The sequence below is a fragment of the Daphnia magna genome, linkage group LG4 (assembly GCF_020631705.1).
Source record: "Daphnia magna isolate NIES linkage group LG4, ASM2063170v1.1, whole genome shotgun sequence".
Taxonomy (NCBI): domain Eukaryota; kingdom Metazoa; phylum Arthropoda; class Branchiopoda; order Diplostraca; family Daphniidae; genus Daphnia; species Daphnia magna.
The window spans coordinates 13,237,796-13,264,738 of NC_059185.1; the positions used below are offsets into that span (position 1 = coordinate 13,237,796).

General features: G+C 40.2%; 5 protein-coding genes and 2 long non-coding RNA genes across 22 annotated transcripts in view; 3 read left to right on the top strand and 4 right to left on the bottom strand.

The window, feature by feature from the left end:
• LOC116920392 overlaps positions 1 to 15,225 on the top strand; it is a 35,767-nt gene extending 20,542 nt beyond the window's left edge. Inside the window, exons 13-23 of one of the 3 annotated variants that reach the window (XM_045172088.1) lie at positions 4,391 to 4,440; positions 4,534 to 4,599; positions 8,154 to 8,242; positions 8,390 to 8,518; positions 8,573 to 8,755; positions 11,832 to 13,231; positions 13,311 to 13,522; positions 13,595 to 13,813; positions 13,875 to 14,568; positions 14,637 to 14,819; positions 14,885 to 15,225. In XM_045172088.1, the coding sequence (XP_045028023.1) occupies positions 12,403 to 13,231; positions 13,311 to 13,522; positions 13,595 to 13,813; positions 13,875 to 14,568; positions 14,637 to 14,819; positions 14,885 to 14,961 (2,214 nt within the window). In that variant the 5' untranslated portion in view covers positions 4,391 to 4,440; positions 4,534 to 4,599; positions 8,154 to 8,242; ... (1 more) ...; positions 8,573 to 8,755; positions 11,832 to 12,402 and the 3' untranslated portion in view covers positions 14,962 to 15,225. The remainder of the gene's footprint in view (positions 1 to 4,390; positions 4,441 to 4,533; positions 4,600 to 8,153; positions 8,243 to 8,389; positions 8,519 to 8,572; positions 8,756 to 11,831; positions 13,232 to 13,310; positions 13,523 to 13,594; positions 13,814 to 13,874; positions 14,569 to 14,636; positions 14,820 to 14,884) is intronic. The other 2 variants (XM_045172087.1, XM_045172090.1) reach the window with 2 other exon arrangements.
• LOC123466483 (sensor for unfolded proteins in the ER ire1-like) lies at positions 1,921 to 4,342 on the bottom strand. The gene is made up of 4 exons (XM_045172091.1): positions 3,778 to 4,342; positions 3,199 to 3,707; positions 2,997 to 3,112; positions 1,921 to 2,937 (listed from the first exon to the last, which is right to left on the bottom strand). The coding sequence occupies exons 1-4, from the start codon at positions 3,993 to 3,995 to the stop codon at positions 2,050 to 2,052; spliced, it is 1,731 nt and encodes a 576-aa protein (XP_045028026.1). The 5' UTR covers positions 3,996 to 4,342; the 3' UTR covers positions 1,921 to 2,049.
• On the bottom strand, positions 9,036 to 11,053 carry LOC116920482 (serine/threonine-protein phosphatase 6 regulatory ankyrin repeat subunit B-like). Its single transcript, XM_045172092.1, has 3 exons — positions 9,598 to 11,053; positions 9,303 to 9,433; positions 9,036 to 9,232 (listed from the first exon to the last, which is right to left on the bottom strand). Exons 1-3 carry the CDS (start codon positions 10,934 to 10,936, stop codon positions 9,056 to 9,058), a joined length of 1,647 nt encoding a protein of 548 aa, XP_045028027.1. The 5' UTR covers positions 10,937 to 11,053; the 3' UTR covers positions 9,036 to 9,055.
• Positions 14,828 to 16,407, bottom strand: LOC116920301 (E3 ubiquitin-protein ligase UHRF1). Its single transcript, XM_032926497.2, has 5 exons — positions 16,178 to 16,407; positions 15,944 to 16,108; positions 15,607 to 15,877; positions 15,272 to 15,550; positions 14,828 to 15,199 (listed from the first exon to the last, which is right to left on the bottom strand). Exons 1-5 carry the CDS (start codon positions 16,277 to 16,279, stop codon positions 14,964 to 14,966), a joined length of 1,053 nt encoding a protein of 350 aa, XP_032782388.2. The 5' UTR covers positions 16,280 to 16,407; the 3' UTR covers positions 14,828 to 14,963.
• A 155-nt stretch (positions 16,408 to 16,562) lies between these two features.
• LOC116920193 (nuclear pore complex protein Nup155) lies at positions 16,563 to 21,762 on the top strand. The gene is made up of 10 exons (XM_045172082.1): positions 16,563 to 16,699; positions 16,763 to 16,987; positions 17,054 to 17,285; positions 17,351 to 17,657; positions 17,717 to 17,988; positions 18,048 to 19,299; positions 19,429 to 19,734; positions 19,800 to 20,408; positions 20,491 to 21,136; positions 21,205 to 21,762. The coding sequence occupies exons 1-10, from the start codon at positions 16,651 to 16,653 to the stop codon at positions 21,540 to 21,542; spliced, it is 4,236 nt and encodes a 1,411-aa protein (XP_045028017.1). The 5' UTR covers positions 16,563 to 16,650; the 3' UTR covers positions 21,543 to 21,762.
• A 75-nt stretch (positions 21,763 to 21,837) lies between these two features.
• LOC123471150 lies at positions 21,838 to 22,908 on the bottom strand. Its single transcript, XR_006645267.1, has 3 exons — positions 22,769 to 22,908; positions 22,643 to 22,668; positions 21,838 to 22,518 (listed from the first exon to the last, which is right to left on the bottom strand). It is a non-coding gene; the product is annotated as an uncharacterized LOC123471150 (long non-coding RNA).
• The window catches only part of LOC123471147, a 39,690-nt gene continuing 35,626 nt past the window's right edge, over positions 22,880 to 26,943 (top strand). For 2 of the 14 annotated variants that reach the window (XR_006645249.1, XR_006645248.1), the window contains exons 1-2: positions 22,882 to 23,020; positions 23,095 to 23,236. This is a non-coding gene — a long non-coding RNA (uncharacterized LOC123471147). The other 12 variants (XR_006645242.1, XR_006645244.1, XR_006645243.1 and 9 more) reach the window with 12 other exon arrangements.

Genomic DNA, 26,943 nt, shown 5'->3' on the forward strand with positions numbered 1-26,943 from the left:
CTAATGCAAATGATAAAACAAGAACAATTAGATTTGTGTGCCTGTTGAAACAACTTTTTTTTTCGTGGTTTGTTTGCATTCATTTTGTTAGTTGAAAAGTTGAATAGCACTCGATGCAATAAGGAAAAAATTTGATGATGACATTTTCCATTTTTCTAGATGCCTTTTATATCTCGATTAACTTGTTTTTACAGGAAATCTGTGTTCTTGTTGGTTAAGTCAATTAAGCTCTCCACAGCCCCAACAAACATCCATCGAATTCTGAACTCTTATCTCCGTTTAAAGAGGAAGCAACATCTCTTCAATATCTTTGTGGAAAAATTGGACGGCAGGTCACTTCATTTGGGCTGGAAGGCGCTGTTCGCGAGTCTTCAGTCATTCTGAAACTGCATCACATGGAATGTGAAATTAAATCAGAACGTGAACAAACAATCGAAGGGAAGCACGAGAAAAAATGAACTTATCAATCCTAACCTCCGTTAAAACTGCTGACGATTCAAGTGGAGTGGCTAGCAACGGTCAGCCATTTTGGATTTTCTTTCTTACCCTTCCCTTTTCCCTAACGATTTTCTTCATTTCATTGATTTTTTGCTCTTCTAAAAACGTAATAAAAATTTAAAAAAAAAAATTATTTTTATATTTATAATAGTAATTTATATAAAATAATAAACATAAAAAAATAATAATTAAATATAAATATTTAAATAAAAATTTGACTTGTCTAAACTTTTGAAGGTCACGGCAGTGAAATTGTCATTTTCTCGATAGATGTCTGCTTTTTAATAAATCAGAAAATCAATTATTCAGAAGCCCAAAATTTGGCTAAAAACAAATGGCCAGACATGGGCAGTGTAAAATAATGTACTGAATTGGCGGTAGATATAACACACGGACCAAGAAAGAACACTGCCGACATAGGAACACAAATCGACGTATTATACACCATAACGATATTAGCACTAAGGGATTGTTCGTTTGCAAAACACAAATCAATCCCGAAGGTCTAACCACCGTGGGTGAACGCTCACTCGACGCTCACCTTTTGTTTCACCCACGGGCCCTGTAAGGGAAGTATGTAAGTATTAACACCACTGAGGTTTGTGTAAAAAAACAGTTATTGTACACTACACAGCATATAGAGCATCACAGTAGACACACTTAGAATCGACACTCAACATTCAATTATTCTCGACACACACACTCACCCTTTCTAGTTCTTACCCCTTTATAACCTCCTTCAACAGGCAAGGCCTTAGGCAATGCCGTTTCCCACTGCGCAACGTTCGAGTCTCGTCCAGATCCGGATTGACTTCTAAAATGTCGATTGCAGCAGCCTCCCTCCCTTAAACCTCCATTTCCTTACAGGGCAGGATGTAATTATATACCCCCATATAATCAAAAATAAAACAATCATTTTAAAACTTGAATTACTAAATGGCAGGGTTGTTTTGTGAGTCACGTACCGCGGTCACTTCACTTGAGGCAATTTTTATTTTTGTTTTGTTTCACTGTCGTGTTGTGGAAAAAAATCAGTCTGTAAATTAGCATTGAGTTTTAAACCAACGATAAGTGTTGAATGACCTTGCAAAATTTTAAATTTTGTTTGTTTGTTTCTTTTATTTTTCTTGTGGTTCTCCATATGAAAAAGTTGTTTTTATTTGCCCCTTAGTGAACGAAGAAAACTGCATAAATCGAAAAACAGAATCTTTGTATTTCTCATCTGGATATGTTCGTTAATTCTATCATTTTATATTTTACGCACATGCGGTTTGCAACAAGGCAACGTTTGGTGCTTTCAACTCGATTTCACTTCACTTTAACTCTTCTATTTTACCAGCACCACCACTCGAGGAATTTAAAAATGGTCGAATGATTTGCATTCAACTTGGCTAAAGGGATAATGAATTCACAACAGGGCGATTCAGTCACATTTTTGTATTTTTGAAAGGAAAAGTCAATCAGTCGGTGTGTAACAGCCGAGAAAGCGAGAAATTTGACTATTTTAGTGGTTAAAGATTTCGAGTATGAGACAATCGCCTTATTTTTATTTCACCGTCGGCTAAGCGCATTGCATTGCCCAGAACCGAGAGCTGCTTCGTCCAGTAGTTTTAGGATTTCGTCCTTGTTTTTTATTTCATAATGCCAGCATAAAATAGAGCGCGCATCGTTGCCGTCGGATACGACAGGAATTCCCAGTTGGATGAAGAGTCGAATTGCGTCGATTAAATTCGGGTTTGAATGGAATCCACACAAATGATGGAGCGCATTCCATCCACCTTTGTCCTTTGCATTGACATAAATTCCCTCGCGGATTAAGAGTTGAATTGCATCGATTAAATTCGAGTTTGAATTGAATCGACACAATAAATGGAGCGCATTCCATCCACCGTTGTCCTTTGCATTGACATCAATTCCCAGGTGGATTAAGAGTCGAATTGCGTCGAGTAAATTCGAGTTTGAATTGTATCGACACAAATGATGGAGCGCATTCCTTCCATATTTGTCCTTTGCATTGACATCAATTCCCAGTTGGATTAAGAGTCGAATTCCGTCGATTAAATTCGAGTTTGAATTGTTTCCACACAAATAATGGAGCGCATTCTGTCCATCGTCGCTCTTTGCATTGAAATCAATTCCCTTGCGGATTAAGAGTTGAATTGCGTCGATTAAATTCGAGTTTGAATTTTTCCAACACAAATAATGGAGCGCATTCCATCCCCTGAAGTCCTTTGCATTTACGTCAATTTCCAGTTGGATTAAGAGTCGAATTGCGTCGATTAAATTCGAGTTTGAATTGTATTCACACAAATGATGGAGCGCATTCCTTCCATATTCGTCCTTTGCATTGACATCGAATCCAAGGCGACTGAAGTGTTTGATTCTCTCTATTAGGTCAGGCGAAGATTTTTGGATTAATTCTCTTACTTTTGAAGACAACTGCATAGAACAAATTGTCAATAATCAAAGGAGTTGGACGTTCCTAAAATTAAGTATACCTTATCTTCCATTAGTTTTAGCCCAAGGACGATGTTCGTCGATGTTATTCTTTCATTAGGGTCGTCTTTTAACATAAGTCCAAGTATTTCATCGCCGCAACACTCTTTCAGTTTTTCTTTTCCAATTTTTTTTTTCCAATGAAACAATAAACTCCTCGTTAAAAGAAAAACAAGACCACCATTTTAGTAAATTGGGAATTACCTAGCACGTCCATCGGCATTTGTTTTTTTATGATGTTTTTCTTTATCTGAAATTCATTGGAACCGTAGAGATGTTTCCCGTCCAGCAAAAGGTAACCGAAGACAAGACCCAGAGAAAACACATCGCTCTTGACTGAACCTCGAGCCTCGATTGTTTTTCGTCCATCTAGGAGCAATTTTAGCAGCTCAGGGGCGAACCAATTTTTGGTTCCTTTTACTCCACTCAGGGTGCACGTCCCACGTTCGTTTACGGATTTCGATAGTCCAAAATCGGCCCATTTGATTGTTATATCATTGACTTGGTCATTAGAACGGACGGAAATGAGAACATTTTCCGGTTTAATATCTCGATGAATTAAATTCTTTGAATGGATGTGTTCCAGTCCTAAAGCTAATTGACGAAAAACGTCAGTATAACGTGGCAATGGAGGCCCTTTGTATTTTTTAGGGTTGTCTGGACGTAGAAACACTTGGTCTAACGAAGCATCACAGAGTTCCAAATAAAAGTACCTTTAATGCGGTTGCAGAAAAAAAAGCAAATCTTGTTATTAAAACCTAAACCATAATTAAAGAATCTCACTTGAAATTGTTGTCTTTTTCAGAGTAAAAGAGTTTCACGATATTCGGATGATCTAATTGTTTCAGAGCTTTTTCCTCGTTGTCGTTACCAATACGAAACACTTCGACTCTTTTTACAGCCGCTTTACGGCCCTCGAATTCACCAAGAAAAACCGAGCCGTAGCCGCCTTGTCCTAGTGGAGCTGAACCATCATACGATCTCGATGGGTCGGTAGCCATGTCGATTGTGTTTATGACAAAATAAGTGTGCCACTAATGAATTGTTTCCTCTCGTCGGCAGGTGTTTGCGGATGGACGTCGAAAATGGCTGCTGCTACAACGAACATTTAGGAACTTGTGCAACGAGTGATATCTGAGCTAGATCAAGTACACTCATTTATCGGTACAAGTGATAACAAAGCGCAAAACCAAGACCGATTTCTCAACAGGTGTCTTTAATACGTCACAAATGCTGTACGAAATGTTTGACTGTTGTTACATGTTTTGGCAATTATTATGTTTATTTTGAACTCTTAATTCTCAACTCGTAGCAAAAGAAAAGCCCATCGTGAATTGCATTGCTTTAAAATCAAAGCTTTTCTTCCCCATTAGGGTTAAACGTTTTAGTTACGCAGTCGAATCGAGTTTTCATGGTTATCAGCATGTGCGATTATCGTACTTACCGGTTGGTATAGATAGTTTATTTTTGTTGGTGACTCGATGTGTTTTTGTTTTTTTTTGTTTTTGTTTTTTTATGGCCGTTTTCTATTTATCTCAGTAGGTTCGTATCCGGATATGTCGTAGTCCTTCTAGCTCGGCATATTGACATTTCAGATGAAATAAGGTAAACATTCAAAGTCAGTTTCATGGTTTATGATTTTTCAGGGTGTATGGCAACCGGTTTTACCAACATTTATTTTTTTTTCCAAAAAAAAAAAATCTCTATTTTCGTCATCTAGCGGTCGATCTTGAACTCGGTTCCAGTGATTTATTCCTTTGTGGACATTGCACTATTGCAGTTGCAGTCGAAGTCCTCGCGTTGCTAGTCCCTCAAACAGCCTGCTGATTTCGAGCACAACATAATCTTAAGTGATTTCGTCGGCCGAAGCGTCAGGTACAACACCTCTTACTCATCATTATTAATTATTATGTGTTAGCCTTACACCTTATTTTTACCTTCAGACATTGAATTCACCATCTGATAAGGGTATGAAAGTGAATTCCATCAGTGCTGTACTTAAACATTCTCTGTCAGTAGTTCCATGTCCAGACGGGACAGAACATCTATGGGATAGAATCATATGCTACGTTGGTAAGTGTTACGCAATGTGCTTTCATTATAGTTAATACTAATAGCAGTCTCGTGTTTTATTCAGGACTTGGTTATTCAGTGGAAGAATAACGTGAGCTGTACTTAAACATTCTCTGTCAGTAGTTCCATGTCCAGACGGGACAGAACATCTATGGGATAGAATCATATGCTACGTTGGTAAGTGTTACGCAGTGTGCTTTCATTATAGTTAATACTAATAGCAGTCTCGTGTTTTATTCAGGACTTGGTTATTCAGTGAGAAGAATAACGTGAGAAGAATAACAACACACAACATTTCTCATTAGACTTGCGGTGGGCTCATTTAAGAATGATTTACCTTTTTATACTTAGAAAACCCCTTGAAGTTCTTCTTCGCGTTCGTTAGGGATGACACTTCAAGACAAAACATCTGGAACGGTTGAAGAATTGCTCTCGTTCCTTCCAACAACCGGTTTTCGTAACAACTGTTTCTATCTCTCGTAAATGCAATGCTAAACATAACAAAAGCAGACTCCATTTTAAAAGTAAAACAACCGTTAACAATCTTCTTATTACCGTTCTTTCCTTTTCATTAGGTTTCACCATGTTGATTCAACTTGACCGACATCGCAGTACTGCGGGCGACGCTTTCACTTTCGAGCCTCAGGAACGCGAGGACTTCGACTGCAGTATCCACAGAGACGTTTGCCACAAAAATCTGATCGGGATCGTTTACTTTATATTAAAGTCTGTTGGAGACAATGTTGTCTAACATGCTTCAAACTCTCCCTGTAACATTTCCCCCTTTCTTTAATGTAACTTTGCATTCTTCTACACAAGAGAAATACAGATGGGAAATAACAAATGTGACACAGAAATCATTCGTTTGTAGAATGAATCGGAATCTTTCCAATACCAAGTCAGCATCATTGCCTGGAGCCTGCCATGTTTTCCACTTGCCTTCAAATATAAATTTGGTCATTGATGTCATCCATTGAAATATATCCAACCTTGTACATAATTTGTATTTTTACTATGCATTGTGCTACTTTTGTAGTTGAGGCCAACAGGTTGGGTTACCCTAACCCCATTACTCTTGGGTATATGTTTGCAGTAAACTTTAATGCAAGAAGTAGGACTGTAGGAGATTTAGTAGCTATTTTATTTTCGTTGTTTCTGTCATTGGGCGATTTGCGGTTAATAGACCGGCCGAATAGCAGCTGGCGCTGGCCCACCGTCTCGGACTGGTAAACCGTTTACAGTACCGTGGCGTGTGTTGCAAACGGAATTTTAGAGGTACCAAAGAGTATTAATGACAAACTGTGATGTACTCTGTGAAACTTTACCTAGTGCGCCTGATTCCAACGAGTACTAAGAGAAAATGTGTAATATACGTAACTTCGTTAATTCGGCAGGACCATATTACTTTACTATGAAGTAATTGCCAATTATGAATCAACCCAGACAGCGCAATAGAACTTTTAACGCATTTGAACAAAAATCATGTTCGAAGATGCGATGCGTGATTGACTCGTTAAAACCGGTTTTTAAAATTCATTCACAGGTTTTAAAACTTTGGTTCCTCCCGCTCTATTGCAACGTGACTTGGGACTCATTTAATTTACGTTCCACGATAGATGTATAGTATATCATTCTTTGACGCTTTTGCTTTTACCATGCGCCCTGTTAATGGCATGATCCACCCGCTTATTCTAGTTAACATTAGTTTTCTATACTTTATATCGCTTATAGCTAGAATTTTCTATTTAGCGGTGAGATTGAAAAATTTTCTGATTGCTGGTTTTTCCGTCAGTAAAACCCGCTATCTTTGAACATGGTTTTCTTACATGTTGCTTTGGAGAAAGGGTTTTTATTTATTTAATTGTACACAACGGCTTGACCTTTGCTGCCGTTTGTTGGTTGATACGATTTCATTCTTCTGTAGATGCTAGAAATCCCCTGGTTCTAACTTATGATCTGAATTAATTTTGTCGACACTGTATTTTGGATGGCGGTGTCTCTGGCTACTCCCGTACCACCCGCTGAATCTTTGTTCCGCGCTTGTGGTACAAGTAGAGGGTGGTACTGGGGTATGCCGAGGGGGACACCGCCATTCGCTTAAAATTATGTCGACAAAAATTAATTCGGAATTCATTTCATAAGTTAGTACCGATTTCTAGCATCTAAAGAGGAATGAACGCATCATGCCAACAAACGGCATGCAAATGGTTCAGCTGTTTGTGTACATTAAAGAAATAAAACACCCTTTCTCCATAAGCTAACATTTAAGAAACACCATGTTCAAAGATAGCTGGGTTTTACTTTGATGGGAAAACCAGCAATCGAAAATTTTCAATCTCACCAATAAATAGAAAATATTTTTAGCTATTAAGCGATATAAATGTATAAGAAATAGCTTATACGTTTGACCAGAATATGCGGGTCGGACGTGCGCTTTTACGGGCGCTTATGGTAAAACGCACAAGCGTTCAGTGAATGATGATTACTGTACATATGATAGGCACGCAGATATTCTGTCCAGGGTGTGGCCTACCTCCCAAGATTTGCGATGATACTTAAAATACAATGAAGCATTTTGTCGACAGTCAATTCTTAAAACGCTTAAAAGCTAAACAATCACGGAAAAGGAATTCCATGCTCGCCTTTATTAAATTAAACGGAGTTGTTCCATTAACATGACGTGATTGACTGTATCTATTTCAAAAGCACCAGCAAAGGAGAATCTCAAAAGAATTGTTGATTGAATAGGTGTATTTTTGCACATAATAAAGGGAATAAATCACTTGGGAAATAATAAAGGGAATAAATCACTTGGGAAACCGAGTTCAAGATCGACCGCTAGATGGCGAAAGAGTAGAGATTTTTTTTTTTTTTTTTGAAAAAGAAAAAATAAATGTTGGTAAAACCGGTTGCCATAAGGGTGACACGCTCGAATTTCACATTCAGTTGTCCCTCTTGTGAATAATTGGGGCAGCTGTTGTCCCGAACCAGTTGTCAATTCGTTTTAGTTGACATTTACTAAATGTTTCTCTTTTTTTAGTAGCATTTCAATGTCGCAAATGAATGTTGTATCTTAACATTTGTAGAAAGAAGGAGTGGATTGTTTTGTGGTGGAGGTGAGCTGACTTTTCCATTACGCATCGACAAGGTGGAGAGTAACGTCGCATTACACGAGGTATAAAGATATTAAATAAAGTCGTACTTGTTTGGTTGTAAAATCACTAGTGATTAATTAGCTTTCGTTTTTATTATTTCCCTATTCATTGATCAGTTTGGATTGAAGAAAGTCAAGTTTTCAAAATTCATTTTTTTTAAATTACAGATGGAAAGAACTGAGTCACAAATGGCTGTTTTGGCACTGGAATTTCGTGCTCATTTCCTGAGCAGTGTTTGGGTCATTAACCCTTAATGGGCAATGTTTGGACTACTTGTATACTTAACGACAACAAAGGTATCAATTCTTGATGCAAATTTTAAACTGTGGTTTCATATTCATTTTTCAAAGGTGAATTTTGCCAATAAATCCTGAAACTCTGTGATAGTGAATGCGTCAATGGCTGTTACTATTCAATGGTGTTTCATTCATCATGTGGTAACAAGCATTTACTGCCCGGGATGAAGCGTGCCGAACCTATTTTTGGAGTTGAAAGGTATACCCAATACAAAGACATACCCAATAGGAAACAAGGTACGCAATTTTTCAGCTCAAAATCGTTAATTTAGGGTCCTCACGATGCGTTTCGGGGAACAGGTTTCCGTTATTAAACTCAATTGTTTAAAGCGCAGGAATGAAAATCCGCAATTCAGGCTACAGGTGTAAACGTAGGTAACGTGCTGACGTCTTTTGGCATCTCTAGGGCAATCTCAATCCTCTTTTTACGAGTCCCGTTCTCCATTGATGCGTTTGTTGAACGATAAAACCCTACTGCAATTTGAACTTGCATCCATCCGTATTTAACACGACTCGGCAATTTTGGACACTCTTTTATTATTTCATTGTAGCGAAAATGATTGCAGCAAGCGGTATTAAGAATAGGGGAATCAAACCCAATGTACTGAAGGAAACGAGTTGGCTAAGTGAACGTTCTGGACCAGCTTCAGATTTTCGTTCGTTGAGTTGGTCGAGAGCGCATAGTTGACGAAATTCGTTTTCTTCCACGGCAATCTGAACAAAGTTGAACATAACAAATCGACACTCATTCACGTGATTGCGAGACGTGTATAAAATGTTATACTGTTTTGCTCGGGGATTCCGTTTGGTTGACGGATTTTGCCAATTCATTCCTTTCGTTAGGTTCTTGTCTTGCCACGTCATCGTCTTCCTCTTCTTTATTCGCGTCTTGTTTGCGCAATTTGCCGTCAGTGTCTGCGATAAAGCAATTTATTCTTTGTTAAGCAACAATCCTGTTTAAGTGGCACATTTTGAATGACTCTGGACAACATAGACGTATAGCTTGCATTTTTCCATCGTTAGAAAACATAATCGCAGTACACACACTGCAGCAAAGAAAGCGAATCATTTAAACCCACCAACAGACACGTCTTGGCCGATGGAGTGTTCGTGATCGGGAGTATCGTTCAATTTTTGAAGCCGAATGTTCATAAGTAAATGTAAATCGGGTGGCATGTCCGGCCACGAATCCATCAAATGAGTCGCTGTTCGCTTTTGGTTATCCTCGACGTTGACGTCCACTTTTTCATGTTTGAGCAGTTGAGTAATGGCAGTTTCCGATTGAGCGTCGATGGCCAAATGAAGAGCCGTCAATCCCCTTGTTTTCTCTTTGGCGTTTAAATCGATTGTGTTATCTAGAATCGCGTTGAAAAGAGGCGGCGGGATGTCGGGCCACTGGGCAGCGTAGTGCAGAGCCGTTTTCCCGTGGCCATCGCCAACGTCCACGTTCACGACTGGACCCTTCTGATTGTACCCACAGCTCAAAAGCTCATCGGTGGCAGTGGCCGATCTTTTGCGCAGTGCCAAGTGGAGAGCAGTTCTTCCCAAAATTGTCTTTGCGTTGACGTCGCAAGATTTCTGAAGGATTTTCTTAAACAAGTCAGCTGGAACATTGCTCCATGCGGCAGCCTGATGTAGTGCCGTCCACCTGCGTGTTGCCTTCACATTCACGTCCAAGTTGTCGCATTTCAGCAATTGCTCAGCGCCAGTTATCGATTTCTTCATTAACACCAAATGGAGAGCTGTATTTCCGTCGCCTTTGTCTTGAGCGTTGACATCGGCTCCTTTATCCAACAGCGATTGAATCTTCTTCGCCGATCGTTCGCTAGCTGCTGCCCAGTGGAGTGCAGTGTAACCGTATGCGTCGAATGCATTGATCTTATCCCTCGTCGTTCGTCGTACTATTTCATCGAATGTCCTTATTCCGCATTTGGATTTCGCGGCTAAATGCAGCGGCGTTTCCTCCGAAGAATTGACCGTGTTGACCTCGTCATTTTCAGGTTGATCGAGAATGGCAGTTACAAAACCCCATTTGGCTCCGTACAAGGCCAAATGCAAGGCCGTGTCGTTCATCGCATTGGCTCCGCTAAAATCAATCGTTTCGGGAGAAAAGCCGTCCAGTGTTTCGTTCCAGTTTTGATTGACGTACTGGAGCGCGATGAATAGTACGTTGCGATGGAATTGATTGCCCGTTGGCGTGGCTCCTTTCGTGATCAAATAGCTGCGAAAATCACGTCTGGAAAACGCTGTGGCCCATTCGAGCCGAGTGTAACCCTGAGAGTCTCTTGCGTTGATAGATTCACTTGTGATTCTATCCAGGAGATCGTAGCATTCCTCGATGGTTCTATTCTGCACGAGGGCCATTGCAAAATCGAAAATGTCGTCATCGTCAGTCTGTCTGATGGGATCAGCATCCATTTACTTGTAAGGTTCTTGATCCAGTCGTGCCGTGAATTGAGCAGGTTCTCTCAGTTTCGAGTTATAATGGTCGATAATTTCGAATTCTTTGGTTTGCTTTTGCTCTTCGAACTCTTGGGTTTGTGTTCCAGTAACAACCTTGCAGGCGACAGCAGTAAGATCAACTAAAAATCTGTGTCGGAAAAGAAGAAAACGTAGCGAGTTAATTACCACGAAATGATACTACCCGATATTCAACGACGTCATAAAATGCCATTCGCATGACATCACAAACAGCTTTTCATTGCGCACGTGTTATCAAAGTCGATAATCTTGTGCTAAGGGGGTTGCCAGCCACCAACACTGGACGTCAACGGTTAGTTTTCCCTCACGCAGTCATACCCATAAGAATAGGCCGCCTATTTTTGTTATCCACACAATGTGCAGTGAATGAGTCAGACAACTCATTTTTTTTTCTTTTATAGCTCTTGTTAATCGAAAAAAAAAAAAATTGAATGCTTAAACTTACCTTTTGCCTTCTCGGCAAATGGATTTGATGGAAAACCCGTTTTCATGGATGTTCTTGATTCAATACTTGAAATGACTATGAAATGTCGACACAACCCTCGCGATGATAAATGTTCAGAATTCATCCGATTGCCAGATCGCCATATCATCTACTGATAATCATTATCAACTTTATGTACTGTCCGCTTAGAGTTACCAGTCTGTTTGATTTGAATTTGAATAACGTCTCTTACATCCCCGCTTCTGGATTGTTTGTCTCTTTCTGGCTTCCATTACGATTTTTGGAAGATCACAGGAACCATTTGAGCTATTTGTCTTGACTTTGACAGGGAATATTTGTGCAATTCTGTTTCTAAATGCCATTTTTGTCGTTTGTTTTTCATCTCAGGCCAGGGTTTCAAACAGACTGTTAACGACAAAGTCGTCATCAGTAAAGGCGATTTAACGGAAGAAGAATTCGTGGAGAGCGTTGCTTCCTGACCCAACTAAACGTTTCTCGTTCAACAATCACTGTCCACAAAAAAAAAAAGAACACAATAAATCAGTCATCTGATTATTATGTTCGTCAGTGGCAAATTGCTGGTATGCAATGATAATTTTTATTTCACAATGGCGGCATTAAAATGTCATTTGTTTCTTTGATGTTGATATTGAGTCAGAATAAACAGATATTCCTATAGTAATTTGTTTCAGACAACAGATAGTCGTGAACATCCAGTTCTAAACATTCAATCGAATTCGCTGTTTTACGTTATAAAATACGATTAATTGACGGCCATTTAGAAGAGAAAGGTTGGGAATAGCAGGGTTGCTAAGCGACGGCGATGTTGTTATTTTCGTCTGAAAGTCAGTCCAACTGAGAAGCACGTGCGAAAACTCTTGGATCTTGGCAATGTTTAAGACGATCCAAATCTTGTCGTTGATCTAATCATCAAGCGTAAATTCCTAGCCTGAAGAAGATGGAAATTGAAAAGGATGTAGTCTACAAACAGCTTGAGAGTGAAGACAAATCGACAAGACGAGCAGCTTTGCTTGATCTCAAGAAACGAGCAGAAAAACGACAACTAGACGAACATTTGCTGTCTGATCTGTTTGATCCACTTATTAAAATTGTGTTCAGTGATAAAGTTGAAAATTTGAGAGAATCTGCCTCCATAATTTTACTTGCGCTCACTACCCATGGTAGCATTAGTACAGCACAATTTCAGGCCATAGTAAACTTTTCAGTTGATCGTTTTGAGGCAGAGCCCTCTGAAGAAGTTCGCTTGACATTGGCCAGAGTCAATCACGCAGCCATACTCAACCAAAATGTGCAACCAGTCTACCTTGAAAACTTGGATAAGTTGACACAGTTGGTAAAACTGGCAGTCAGGGATCGCTATGGAGAAGTTGTCAAAGAAGCCTGTGAAATCATCACAGCCTTGTCTGAAAGAAATGAGTATTTTAGATTGCAAGCTGATTTTTTTGTTGAACCTCTGATGCAACATGTCAAAAGTCAGCCGATGAAAGTACGAGTAAAGTGTGTCAAAGCTCTTGAGCCTGTGATGATTTATTCACCCCTGACTATTCCAAATATTGCACCTCAACTTGAAATATTCTGGTCTGAGAGCAGCCCGATGGTCAAACTTGCTATGGTTCTCACTATTGGCAAAGTTTCACTTAAAATTGAACCAGACGATCAAAATTTCCACCTGTTGTTTCCTTTAATTCTGCTGGGGAGATGCAACGAATTTAACGAAGTCAGCGACGAAGCTGAAAGGATCTGGAAGGTGCTAACAGATGAACCAGGTTAATCTTTCATCAGACCCAACTATAACTTTGTTTCACGAAATGTTAATACTAAACTGAATTTTTCGTTTCTTCACAGGATTTCATCGTCGATTTGCGAAATCTTTCAGCAAACTGGTTCCTAAATTACTTGCAGACACCGAAAATTGGAATAACGATCTCAGAATTCAGTCAGCTCAACTCATTTACCAATTCGTACGTGAAATACCAGACAGGAAATTAGAACTATCTACGGTTATGGAAATCCTAATATTTCAGTCGGGCGATGACCAAGCGCCTGTTCACAATTGGGTAACACGTGATTTGTAAAACGGCTTTAGATTGACAACATTAACTCTTGTACCGTATCTTGTGTAACTTTAGGCATGCAAAGCAGCTCGTCTCATTGGTGAAACTTGCGCATTGGAAGCTCTTACGTGGCTTTCCGACCAAAAACAGGAAGATCCTGAAGCCACTAACGCATCGGGCTTAACTATTTACAGTCATATTGTTCATGGTTTCCTCAATGCAGTACAGTCCCATTATCCTGCGCGTACTTTAGAGCTTTGCGTTCAATTGGCCGTCAGATTTAGCTCTTTAAAGGTAAGAAACAAACATCTTAGTAATAACCACCATTTCTTTAAGACAAAATCTCCAAAATTAGGAAATTTCCTTACTCGAATGCCTGGAAACATTGGTTGAAAAAGACATGGGAATCCCGGTTGATTTGATGAATCAACTACTGTTCGTCACCTTGTCCCTTGAAGGCTCCGACCAATCAGATTTTCTTTCAAGGAAATTGAGTTTGCTGCAGCCAATGGCTTCCCGCCTTGGTTTATCGAATATTGACACAATGATCCAGCAGCGTTTACCTTCGCTGCTGACGTCGGAATCCGATCCAGCGCAGTGGACGATAACGTCCCCGCCGTGGAAGATTTTGCAATTCGTGGCCAGAGATATGAAAATGATTGACAATTTCGTTTTTGATTTACTCTGCCAAACTATCGCGGCTACACAATGTCCCGAAATCAAACTCAAGAGCTTTAACATGTTGACCGGTTCTATGAGTCATATTCAGTGCACCGATCCAGCACAGCTCCAAGCCATGTTACTGGCCAATGTCAAATGGAAACCCGGTCGTTCTGCTTCAGTTTTACGGTCCTCTGCCGCATTATGCGCGTATGCAGCTGTCCAACACCGCAAACTGGAAATCATTCCATCAAACGTCGACGCTATAGCCAACTCCTTTGCGGATTTGGTGGAAGACGAAGCCGTCAATACTCGACTCGCAGCCATCAGAATAATTCAACGTTGCTTACTCGCTGGAAGACCAGCCAATTTGGACTCTTTACTGACAAGTATGTTGGCTTTAGTTTTTTTCAAAGAAATTAACCGAGTTAAATGTTCGAATTTTTTGTTCTGACAGCTCTGATGGGTCGCTTTAATGACATCTCCAAAGATGTTCGTCAAGGTGCCATGGCTGGACTGAGAGACGTGTTTATTCATTGGCGAGCACAAGGGGCCTCTTGTGCCATGGAGACAAAGTTTGTCGATCTTGTCCGCGTACTGGCACTTGATGACGACCTGCCTTCTAAAACATTCGCTGATGGTATTAGCTTTAAAAATACATTTCCGTTTATTAATGCCAACATGATGTTTGTCTTATTAAAACAGGAATTTTGCAATCAATGCTTGTCGATTTGAGTAAAATGGACATAACAGGTGAAAAAGGATCGGAAGCTGTTGAGTAAATTCATTCTGAAGGAGTGGAAGTTGATGGAGACGGACTAGATTTAAGATCGTTATCATGATTTTCTTTATCAGCCGACCCGTTTTCTTCTTTATTTGCCACTGGATCTTGTACTTTCTTTTGCTTATCAGTCACCCATGGCGGAGGAGCTTGATCTGGGCATCTTCGCAGAGCAAATTTGTATACTTTAAAACCAGACTTGCCAACGCACAACCAATACTTCTCCACGGAATACAAACCTACAGATAGGTATGATTTAATGGCATTTCTGTTTCATGAAAAAAAAAAAAAAAATGTAAATCCGTTGTTACCATCATAACGGTAGCCATATTCGGGAGTGAATTCAGTATTGGACTTGTATCCTCGAATTACGCGAACAGGTTTCCTTGTTTCGATGTTTAAGCTGAGTGCCAAGTTACCTTTGGTTAACGTTTGGTCTTTGCTCTGCGGGGCAGTGCGTAGATTTTTAGGTTTAGCTTTGGTGCCATTGAGTGCTCGTCCACCTTCACCTGTGTAAGTGAAACAATCACCCAGATCGACATCATCCTCGTAGCCACCAGAAAGGGCAATCGAGTAAGCTCCTTCGGGACCTATTTAGGACTTTAAAACTTTTAATAAAGGAAATTTGAGTTAGAAGATTAAGTACCTCCATGAATTCCAGCTACAGGAGGTCGCATGACTCCATCGGCAGAGCATTGCATTCTCATCTCCCAAATTCTCCCAATCTCTACTCCTGGGACGGCACCGTAAAAGTTGGCACGATTTTTTGGTACCACAATCTTCTGTTGTGGTCCTCTCACGCGTTTTCTTTTTCGGCCGTCACCGTCCTCTCCATCTGAGTCATCATCGTCGTAATCTTCCTCGTAATCTTTATCATCTGAATCTCCATCTTTCACACCTCTCGAAAACTCAGGAGTCTTTATGAAAATAATAGAACTTGATAAAAAATGCTGAAAATTTGATAAGGATTGTGAGACACCAACCTTTCCAGAGATTCTTGAAGATTTCCTTAAACCGTTAGTGTTAGTTTCAGCATCAACACCTTCTGCGCCTGCTATTGTTTCAACTCTAGGTTTTTTTTTAGGTCTTGGCTCAGCAGGTTTCCTCTCTTTTTGCTTAACTGGCTGTAAAGCTTCAAATTTGTAAATCTATTTGAAGATCATAGAGGTGACATTTAAGTAACAAACATTCGTTACAAAATTAGTGCATTAAAAGACCTGTTCTTGACGAATGCTTTCCAAAATTCGACGATTTTCTTCCATATTTTTAGCCCGTTGCATTTCGTATTCACTCATTCCATTTTGCTTAATTGGCGCCATTTGAAAACAAAATAAATTCCTGGAAGTTGTACTGAACGAAAATTAAAGACACTTGACGAGGAACAACCAGCGCAGCTCACCACTCATCAGCCAAACCAAACGATACTAACAAATCGAATGCCGATGTCGACAATTTCGCGCCAAATGCCTCACCGCCGTCTGCTTTTAATAATCGCAGCCAAATCTGGGTTCGTTTTTTTACATTTTAAATTTTCAAAATCTATTAGGAAAATTCAAATTCTTAACAAATATAAAATATTTTTTCATTACTTGAATTAATTATATTTAACTATTTTCAATTAATTATTTTCATATTATTTTAATACGACAACGCCTGCTTCATCTTTTTTCATACTCGCCGTTTCGCAGTCATGCAGTCTGTAACGGGCGCGAGTAACAAATTTTCTTCGATTTATCAAGGTAAATGAGCTCAATATCTCTATTGTCTACAGTATTTGATCAACATCTTTACACTGTTTACAGATTCTTGTGCCAATCTCTATAAAAATGACGTAAACAGCAATTTGTCTTCCACGACAATCATGACATCACCGGTATCGAAAACAATGATTTCGCCTCTTGCAACCATCCAATCCACGTTGATTCCTTCGTTGGAAGGCATTGATCTGGCTGGTCGGATTCTTGAATGGCAACTTAAGAACGATAATCAGTTCCCTACGCTCTCTGATCAGATAAAGATTGGTGAAGGTATTAACCTATTGACAAACATTCTTTTTGGTATCCTAAGTAATCGTTTCAACCTGTATGTTGTAGCACATGGAGTTAGTGGACTGTCAGATGTTGATTATCCTATGTTGGAAGTTGGCCCTAATGGACTACCTCTCCTCAGGCAGATGGGATTGGTTAATCGAATTCCCTTACCACCAGAATTAGTAGAACACTTTGGGCACATGCAAAGCTACTGCATGATGGGGCTTTTCCCTCTCATTCAACGTGCTTGGTTGAGCATTGACAGTGATATATATGTTTGGACATATGAGGATGGGTAAGGGCCATTATTAACAGAATATCTATTGCAGAAACTAATTATTTATTTAATCATTACACAAGGGGTGATTTGTCTTATTTCGATGGTCTGAGTGAACCAATTATTGCTGTAGAGTTGGTTCAACCGAAACCAGGCATCTTTCAACCACACATTCAATACCTCTTGTGCCTCGCCACAACTGTAGAAATTGTTCTCTTGGGCGTTAGTTTCTCCGGATCCAGTACTAATTACGAAGAAATGCACCTTTTACCCGAACCATTGTTCGCCGTGCCAACAGACGGAGCGTATATTGTAACCATCACTGGCACGACTAGCGGCCGAATCTTCATGGGAGCAAAAGATGGCTGCATTTACGAATTCTTTTATCAGGTATTAGTGAAAACAAACCTGGTTCTACTAATAATTCTAACTAGGTTGTGAATTCTTAGGCTGAGGAAGGATTCTTCAGTCGCAAATGTCGTAAAATCAACCATTCTAAAAGTACATTGTCCTACCTGGTTCCGTCATTTATCAACGCAGCATTCAGTGAAGAAGATCCGATTGTACAAATGGTACAAGATGAAACCCGACACATTCTCTACACACGCTCGGAAAAGGGAACCATTCAGGTCTACGATTTAGGCACAGACGGACAAGCCATGACTCGGGTGGCGGCCATCAATACCAATACCATCGTCCAGTCGGCCGCAAATATTGCCAGGTATTGAATAAAATGTTGCCAATAGAAGCGAAATTACTGAGGAAATTTTTCTTCAACAGGACGGTTGATCGTTCCAGTTTTCGACCGTTGGTTGGTATTGCGCCCATCGAGTCGAGTGAATCGACAAACTTGCATTTGGTCGCTATTACTGCCTCTGGTGTCCGTCTGTACTTCAGCACTTTACCCTGGCGTGCATTCAACGAAGCCACGCCTTCTAGCCGCCCAGTGACGCTTCAGCTGGTTCAAGTGCGTCTGCCGCCTGGTTACGCGGCCAATGCGTCTCCCCAGCGTCCCCAACAAGTCCATTCGGCCCTATATTCTCACGGAACCACGTTTTTAGCCACGACAACAGCCTCGGAGAATGACGTAGTCTGGACATTGTCCAATTCACTTTTTCCAGCTGCCCAGCAATTGTCAGAGACGCAAAACACGCTGGGGTTGGACGGAAAGACGTGGGCATTGGCAGAAGTTACTCCCACCCTCAAAAGACAAATCGATCCGTCAATCTTTGCTCCTCCAGCACCTGAGCCTCCACTGATTGTAACGCAACATGCTGTGGGACCTCGAAAGTTCATTTTCCTAACGACGCAATGTTGCCACGTCGTCACCCAACTTAGGCCGGTGGATATTCTCCGTCAATTACTGTTTGACGCTTCAGGGCCGGATAGCACCGCCGTTCGTGCTTTTTTCCAGGTTTTGCGAGAAGACCAAGCCTGTGCCACTGCTCTGATTTTGGCATGTTCGTCGAGCATTCAGGACTCGCAGCTGGCTGACTGGGCTGCCCGCGCCTTCTTCCTACTTGGTGGTGACGTGAAAGTCTCTCCGTCTCATCTGGCTCATCCCATTTCGTCACCCGCGTCTCCTTTTGTCGTCAACTCGCCCGCTCATCTGAACAGTACACCTAGCAACTTCCACCACCAACAGTCGCATTTTACTTTTAGTTCACCTGATTCTGGAGGAGGGGGGGGATTCAACCCAAATGCCATTTCGACTCCCCAAATGCAACCTTACTCGCCCCATTCGAATAACGTGGTGACTAGCAGTGGTGGCGCAGAATTGACCGACTATCAATTCTCTGGTCGACATAACGGACTTTACCTTTATCTCGGACGCATACTGAGGCCACTTTGGCTTATGCCGCTGGCCAGAGATGTAGGAAAGCCCCATCAGCCGTTGCTGGACAGTGTCGTCAACAGTGAAGAGTTGTTAACTGTGCTGGGCCAACTGAACGCTCTTAAGGGATTCGTTCATGCCAATATCCATCAAAACGGTCCGCAGAGCTACCAGTCCAGTGAGAAGGGCCGCCTTCAGGTATACTGGACATTTTTCATAGATGTCCAACTGATCAGTTTTCATAGATGTCCAACTGATCAGTTATCATTCCTTTTGTTTAATTATTAATATTTTAATTATTATTTTTATATAAATTTAAAACTGCAGGATGCTCAAATGCAGGAGAGAAAATCTCTGTTGGCCATGAAACAATTGTTGGATCATACCGTCGAAGTACTTGCTCTCTGGAAAGTGTTGTGCGATCACCAGCTCCATTTGCTCGGCCAATCGTTGTCGGCTGAAATGCGGATGTCACTCAAGACAACGTTGTTCCGCGACCTCATCCTTTCCGGTTCCGACACCTGCATTGGGCTGATCAACGCTCTCATTCATCGATACTTGGATGATGCGGCCAGTACGGACGCCATCAGTGAAAAATTGAGACAGGTCTGCCCGTCTCTCTACCGCAATGAGGTAACTGTTTACTTGCCAATGAAACTGAAGCAAAATTGTTAACTAAATTTTCATTCCTTTTTAAGGATGCTCTATGCACTAAAGTCAACGAGCAACTTCTCAAGGCTCGAACGAACACCATGAGCCGCATGGACAAGGAGCGTCTGCTGCAGCAAACGCTGGAAACGTGCAAGCAGATTCCGGCTCGCATCAATTTGGCGCACGTTTGCCAACAGTTGTCCGCTTGTCAGTACTTCGGAGGCGTGGTGGAGCTCTGCTGCGTCGTGGCTGAGAAGCTCGACCCTCAGCACCGTGCCCAACAATGCTACAGCGGCCAACAAGAAGATCCTGCCGCTGTCGAGGCGCTTTTGGCTCGTAAAAATTGCTACCAGCAAATGTGCCTTGTTTTGCAGAAACTCTACACGGCCGCTGCGTGCCATCCTCAGTCGCCCAGCGTGCCCAAATCACCCGGACCGATGGTACAAACGACTCCACAGGGATACGAGGAGGGACTAAGCCCATTAGAAGCGCAGCGGTTGGCAGATGAAACTCTTTCTCTTGCCTTGCAATCGGATGATGAACTATGTCATGTTGCCATTTTCGATTGGTTGACGGACAACAAGTGGGACGACAAGTTGTTGGAAATTCAGTCGCCCCACTTGGAGAATTACCTCAAGAGGCAAACAGTTGGTCAGGTATGATTGAATTTATTGATGTGTATAAATCGGGCCCAACTAATTAGTTCGAATCCGTTTTTTTTTTTTGGTTTTTTTCTAGGTTGGTCAACAGCAGCAAACAGATTTAGTTGCAAAATACGATCTGTTATGGAAGTTTTACGAAAAAAGTGGCCAGTTTATCGCCGCTGCACGAGTTCTTTCCCGTCTAGCTGATGCCCACAGCACGGCCATAAGTCTTCCGATGAGAATAGAATACCTTTCGCGGGCCATTGTGTGCGCGCGAGCGGCTGAGACGAGCTCCTTCGGTAACGCCGTTCAGGGCCAGTTCCTCTACGAAATGGAGGAGAAAATGGACGTGGCTAAAGTCCAGTCTCAAGTGCTGGAAGCCGTCTCTCGGTTGCCCAGTCGAGATGCCGACACCATCAGCCGTTTACATTCCGACTTGCTTGACGTGACTCAACTATACGAGCAATTCGCTGAGCCATTGGGTCTGTGGGAATGCAAACTGGCTATTTTGCACTGCGCCAATCATTACGACTCGGCTCTGGTGACCAGCATTTGGCAAAATATTATCAATGCTGAAGTCAAGAAACTGAGTAGTGCCGACACTGAAACAAAACTGGCCACCCTGGGTAGCAAAATGAAAACGCTAGGTCGAACTTATGCCCAGTCAGAGCAATTTTTCCCTTTGGAGTTCCTCGTTAAGACCCTGGAAACATATTCAGTTCGCTGGAATGGCCCACCAGGTAAATTTCAATTATTTTTATGTTCTTTGGAATGCATTTCGATCAATGTTTTTATGCTTAATTGCTAGGCTGGGCCGTTTCCATCATACTGACAGCTGGAGTATCGTTCCAGCGTCTTTTTGCCGTTTACAATCGCCTGTACGGCGCAAAGGATGTCGTTTGGCAAGCTGAAGGCAAACCCAATCACTTGCTCAAAGTGCTGGCCGACATGTTAAATCGGCTTGTTGATTCCTCTACTGGAGGCTTGGCAGCCCTGGTGCCGACAGCCGATCGTCGAGCTCTTATAGGACAGTGTGTCGAGGCCGTTGGTGTCTATTTGACGGATCTATTTTGCACGACTCACGCCACATCACCTGCCCTCATAGCCGAATTCCGTACTCTACAAGGCAAATTAGAACTTTTGTAACGAATATTTTAAATGCTGTTTTTCTCCCCCATAGTTGTCATTCATCCCCTATTCTTTTTTCTTCTTTTCCGATTCTTTGAAGCAACATTTTATTTCTCATTTTCGTGAGCCCTGTGTGTGTGAGCGAGGGCGAATTCTTGTTGTCATCTACCATACGCCTCAACTCTTAATCCAATCCACCGATCATATCAATACATACCCAGCATTGTGTGGCCATTCAGACAGAACGTTTTCACTTGGGAGGGAAACATTTTTGTTAGATTAGATATAAATAAACCTTGCAACTCAAATCAACTAAAGTAAAATGCAGTGCGCAATGTAATCGACAAAAAGTCCATTTGTTTAAAGAAATGTTTGTCTCTTATATTACCCATTCTTAAAACATGTTCATCCCACAACTTACTCACTTGGCAAAAGTTGGTATTGTCATTGTTGGTATGTTTCTCAACATTGTTGGTGCACTTGAATGGTATACTTCCTAGGATGTTTGGAAGATCCTGTGGAACATAACTGTGAATCTAACCACCGAATTAGGCGTCGGTTGCCATACCATTCTAGCATTGCCTTCCTATATCCTTCCATTGTCGTCTGAGGGACTATTTAACTCGTGCAGTTATGTTAATGTGTCGAAGAAGTAGAAGTGTTACAGGTGTCATTCGTAGCTCAATGGTAGAGCATCGGATCGCTATGGTGGAAGACTTGGGAGCAATTCTAAATTAAATAGGGCATAGGTATCAGTAAAGTTCATGGTTTGTTTGCCAACGAATTGATGTCTTTGAACAATTTTCCTAAATATTGTAGTTATTTAAAAAAATGGGGTAGTGCCGGGTCAATTAAGGGTTTAGAACTTCTGGGTTATTTTGTCCCAAAGGTTGCAAATTATTGTGGTGTTTGCTGTGTGTGGTTGGTTGGTTGGTTGTGCAGCAAATGAACTCATTCATGTGGAGGATGGTGGCACAGGTTCATTCAGAGTCTACTAGAAAAATAGAAGAAAAAATGATATTTTGTAGCGTAAACATTTAAGATCAACTCAATGAATTTGTTTATTTCTTATAAAAGCTTCATAAGCTGCAATACTGGGATGAGTGTTACTGACTCACCTTTGTCTATAAAAGAAATCAAGTAACTGCAAAGAAAAATAAGCAACATGATATTATTTGACATATTAAGTGAAGAGTTTCGTATTTATCGATTTGTTTTTCATATTTTTCCTTATCATTGCTTACTTTTAGATGTCCCATAACAATTAACGCGTTGAAAAATAAGAACAATTTAAAGGCCATGTCTTTTTTAGTTTTTTCAAGAGAATCGAAAAACATCGCAATTCTCCCTCTGGTGAGGAATCCTGTCTGTCGACCCTGACGCGTGACGCCTGACATTTACAGCTTTGACTGTGATATATAATGGTAATATGTTTATCTAAAAGCAGAGAGATTTTGTGGCATTGCAGAGAGCGAATAAGCGGAATGGAAAAATAGGTACAGTTAAATCCTTAACTTGCTAAAACGTTCAATATTAAGCACTTTTATTTCTCCTGTATTCCTGATGCAAGGTCAGATGACTCTGGCAAGGTATAGCCTAGAATAGATGCTATTATACCATGCCTGATGCATGATTGTTGCAGCCTCTTCAATTGAATGAACAATGACAAAAGTTACTAAGACAACTACAATCCTACAGCATTGAAAGTGCTAGTAAGTAAAATAAAAGCATTAGATTTAAAGTTACAACTTGAAATCTTGATAAAAGAGTATTGTTTTCAGAAAGAAGACAATTGCTTACCATTTGCTGGCAAATTGGGATCTTGCTTAAAAGTACTTGATACCTTTTTCATGGGAAACCTCATTTCGCATTCTTCTGCCATTTTGATTTACTTTTATCAAAGTGTCAACCATTTTTTTAGTCTGTAGACTGACAAATTCAGGATGATTTTACTTCCAAGCATTGACACAACATACATCTCCATGTAAAGTCTTAATTAACATCAATCCATTTTATGTAGGAGTCGATTTTTAATTTTTGCTTGACAAACGGATAAGTTGAATGGTTAAGTATGGTTGTTGCCCAGCAGATTCAAACATCATAGTTTTGGTCGCACCTATTGCCCCTCAAAATTTTGAGGGGCAATAGACTTTTCCTATAGTTTTTATTAACATTTACTAGACAGAAAAAAATGTGTTGGTGAATGTCGTCAAGAATGCAGATGATTTAGTTAATTTACTGTGGTATCAACCTAATCAAAATCTTCATGTAAGTTCAAATACTTCCTTCCTCTGAAATTGCCTTTTGATGCACAAAGCATGTAGTGTGATTTGATTTTTTTTTTTTTTTAGATGTGAAGTGCTTTCAGACTTCATTGGTGCTGAATTTTTGAGTATATTATCACCAGAATGTCATACAAAATAACTTGGGCAGGTAAATCCTTGTATTTTGTGTTTTAATTTTAATCTTTCATCTATATTACATGAGCAAAACATATATTGTCGAAAGAAAACAGATACCTTTGGACAATGGTTACACCAAGGGCAGTGAATGCATTTCTCTTTTCACCATTGGTCAGCTGACTTGCCTTCCCAGTTGCAATGAAGAAGAATGATTAGTCAAAAGTATTAAAAGGTAATAGCTTATTGTGTTTTCCTATTGGTATCTCTTAAAATTCTGATGTTATTGAGTTTTTCTTGTCATGCCAGGTATTGTGATCAATCAGATATTGATTTCCTAGTTGCATGACAACTGTGGAAGTTGTCATACAACTATACAGCTGTATTCACCTGTTTGTTAACAAAGTGTTGAATTTTGTAGGCTGTAGGCCGTACTGATACAAAAAAATTTAAACTAACGATCATTTTTTAAACAATCATAAAGGAAACAAGCAACAGTTATGGTTCGTTTGGTTGGAGCCCTTTGTCAACAAAGGGAGAGAGGACCAAGTCAAACGTATCCGAAAGGTACGGGGTTACAAGATGGAAGCTTAGCCACGGTTTATTGTCAAACAAATAGACACGGCTGTCGGAGCCCTTTGTGCGCAGGGCATTTGACGAACCGGGCACTCAAATGACGCTAAAGACTTTTCACTTTGTTGGTGTGGCACCGATGAACATCACACAGGTAGTTTCTAGGTATAAAAGGAATTTTCTTCAAAAGATGTTGAGGCTTATGTATCTATTTCCAGGAACTTTCTGGATTAAGGAAATCATTAACGTCCTAAAGGCCTTTAGTACACCTGTTATCTCCACCCAGCTTCTAATTGTTGACGACCAGGAATATGCGCGACAAGTTAAAGGAAGGGTCGAAAACAATTTTCGGAGAAATAAATTAAACAATTTTTCGTTATCATTATTTTTCAATTGTCTTTTTATGTGACGGGATATTTCGATGAAGTATAACTGCCTGATGATGTTTAATGTCGATTAAATTAGACATTAACCGAATCCGCTTGCTAAAACTCGAGGTGGCTGCAAATTCTATCCAGTAGAGGTAAAAAAAGTTACACTTGCAAACTCTAAATTAATTTTTGATTGATTTTTTTCCCAATTTCCAGCCTCTGTATACATGTAAACTGAAAATAAAACCTGCTTTCATCGAAGTCATTAGTGAAACAATACAAATTGTAAAGCTGTGCTCCATCTGCAAAATCGTCAATGTATCTGTGAGGCAGTACCTCAAAGAACAGTTGCCTAGGGACTTCATACAGGTACCATCACAATTTCTGTAACCAAACCAGCCTTTCAATTTTCATCTTGCTTCAGGGTTTGCCAACTGCTAGCCGAGCTGTCATCAACATCGACGATACAAGGAAACCGCATAGATAGTGTGTAGGTTTTGATTTCTATATCAGCTGCAGCAATGACAATGACCATGACTAACATGTGGAAATGATAGCAAACGGCGTAAACATTTTTAGAAGAAAACAGAAAGTTTTCAATTTTTTTTTAAAATTCCCAATGTCAAGGTTTATCTGTTAACTGCTTCAAATTGGCTCAGAATTAGGCAGCAATTTTGGAAGTTGTTGCTTTCTCAGTATGGTAAATATATATATTATTTCTGTAACAGTAAAAACAAAAAAAAACATTGCATGATGCATGTGATGAAAGATCACTAATGAAAGAGCTTGTCTTAACATTTAACTTTAAAGATACAACTTTCACATGCACAACACAGCCAATGTTATCCTTATTCATTCTCAGTTTGATATTTGGCTATCTGTTTTTTGTTTTAGAATGAGTTTCAATGTTGGTGTTGCAGGTGTTACCCATGTTACGTTGACTGTTTGGATTCCTATTCATTAACATTTCAAAACCAAATTCATCTTCTTAAAATTGACTCGTAAGTAAAAAAGAGGCTGTTTTATAACTATGTATTATCTATGTAACACTTTTCTATTCAATAGGAAAGGATTTGGATCATTCTAGGAACATATCTATCAAAGATGCAAAGCTCTAATGGGATTAATTTATCCGTCAAGTACGTTTTCATTTGCAGTCTGTATGTCCTTTCCGAAGGCTCTGCCAGAAGAATATGCTAAATAATGAATTTATGAATCGCGTAAGTTACACGAGCAAGAATTTTTATGCCTAACGATGTTTTATTTTCTTAATATAGATTAATGATAAACTTGGATCTGAAAAGGTTCCTTGGTTGGGGCGAGATATCGAATAAAGTTTAATGATTGGATGCACTACATGGAATTTCCATACTTTATTCACAGTACCGTTTATAACGGTATTTCATATTTAAAAAATTGAAGTGCATATTTGGGCTCCCTTCTTTTCTGTGGCCCCGTTTCCCCTTGACTCATAATAAGCCCGTAGGGGGTCATGCCCCTACTGTACGGTATATATAAAAACAACATATATCGAGGTTTGGAGGGCTCTGGCCGGAAAGGGGACGTGGGGGTCCTCATAGTTCGATGAAATGCTTATGGAGGGCTATGTCGCTACCCACAAATCCGAATTAAAGGTTAATCGCTCCTGTAAAAATGTTCCAAATCTTCAGCTCTTCTTCCGGCTTCTCTTAGCCAAACACTGGGTAATCTCCCCGGTGAGTCAATTGAGGCAGTGTCTCCCCCTGCCTTGGTTGACAGCAACTTTTGAAATGGTTATTTTGCCTTTTAAAAGTTGCAAAATATTCCATTATGTAGAGATTTGTCAATACAAATTTTGTTATAAATTAATTTTTAAAAACTTGTCTTTCATACTTTCTTTGTGTTCACACTATACATTACTGACCTTAGCAATTTTTTCTTTTAAGGATTGGACTCTCAACATTGCTGAGATGGGCACTGATGTGCAGTTTTTGTACTGAGAATTCCGGAGTGTCCTTGAATTATCGCTGATTAAATTCCAATCCTGGAGATGGCAGTTTGCTGATTTATTTAATTGCAGAATGATTTTGTATCAAA

What these genes read in the sequence shown, in the direction of transcription:
- LOC116920482 (XM_045172092.1), bottom strand. Translation starts at nt 10,936, where the DNA reads ATGGATGCTGATCCCATCAGACAGACTGACGATGACGACATTTTCGAT. An exon ending in CGGCCAAGACGTGTCTGTTG is followed by an intron (nt 9,434 to 9,597) that starts GTGGGTTTAAAT and finishes GCTTTATCGCAG; the next exon opens with ACACTGACGGCAAATTGCGC. An exon ending in CGGAATCCCCGAGCAAAACA is followed by an intron (nt 9,233 to 9,302) that starts GTATAACATTTT and finishes AACTTTGTTCAG; the next exon opens with ATTGCCGTGGAAGAAAACGA.
- LOC123466483 (XM_045172091.1), bottom strand. Translation starts at nt 3,995, where the DNA reads ATGGCTACCGACCCATCGAGATCGTATGATGGTTCAGCTCCACTAGGA. An exon ending in GAAAAAGACAACAATTTCAA is followed by an intron (nt 3,708 to 3,777) that starts GTGAGATTCTTT and finishes ACCGCATTAAAG; the next exon opens with GTACTTTTATTTGGAACTCT. An exon ending in AATGCCGATGGACGTGCTAG is followed by an intron (nt 3,113 to 3,198) that starts GTAATTCCCAAT and finishes AAATTGGAAAAG; the next exon opens with AAAAACTGAAAGAGTGTTGC.
- LOC116920193 (XM_045172082.1), top strand. Translation starts at nt 16,651, where the DNA reads ATGCAGTCTGTAACGGGCGCGAGTAACAAATTTTCTTCGATTTATCAA. An exon ending in ATTTTCTTCGATTTATCAAG is followed by an intron (nt 16,700 to 16,762) that starts GTAAATGAGCTC and finishes CACTGTTTACAG; the next exon opens with ATTCTTGTGCCAATCTCTAT. An exon ending in GTGAGAAGGGCCGCCTTCAG is followed by an intron (nt 19,300 to 19,428) that starts GTATACTGGACA and finishes TTAAAACTGCAG; the next exon opens with GATGCTCAAATGCAGGAGAG.
- LOC116920301 (XM_032926497.2), bottom strand. Translation starts at nt 16,279, where the DNA reads ATGGCGCCAATTAAGCAAAATGGAATGAGTGAATACGAAATGCAACGG. An exon ending in TGTAGCTGGAATTCATGGAG is followed by an intron (nt 15,551 to 15,606) that starts GTACTTAATCTT and finishes AGTCCTAAATAG; the next exon opens with GTCCCGAAGGAGCTTACTCG. An exon ending in ATATGGCTACCGTTATGATG is followed by an intron (nt 15,200 to 15,271) that starts GTAACAACGGAT and finishes ACCTATCTGTAG; the next exon opens with GTTTGTATTCCGTGGAGAAG.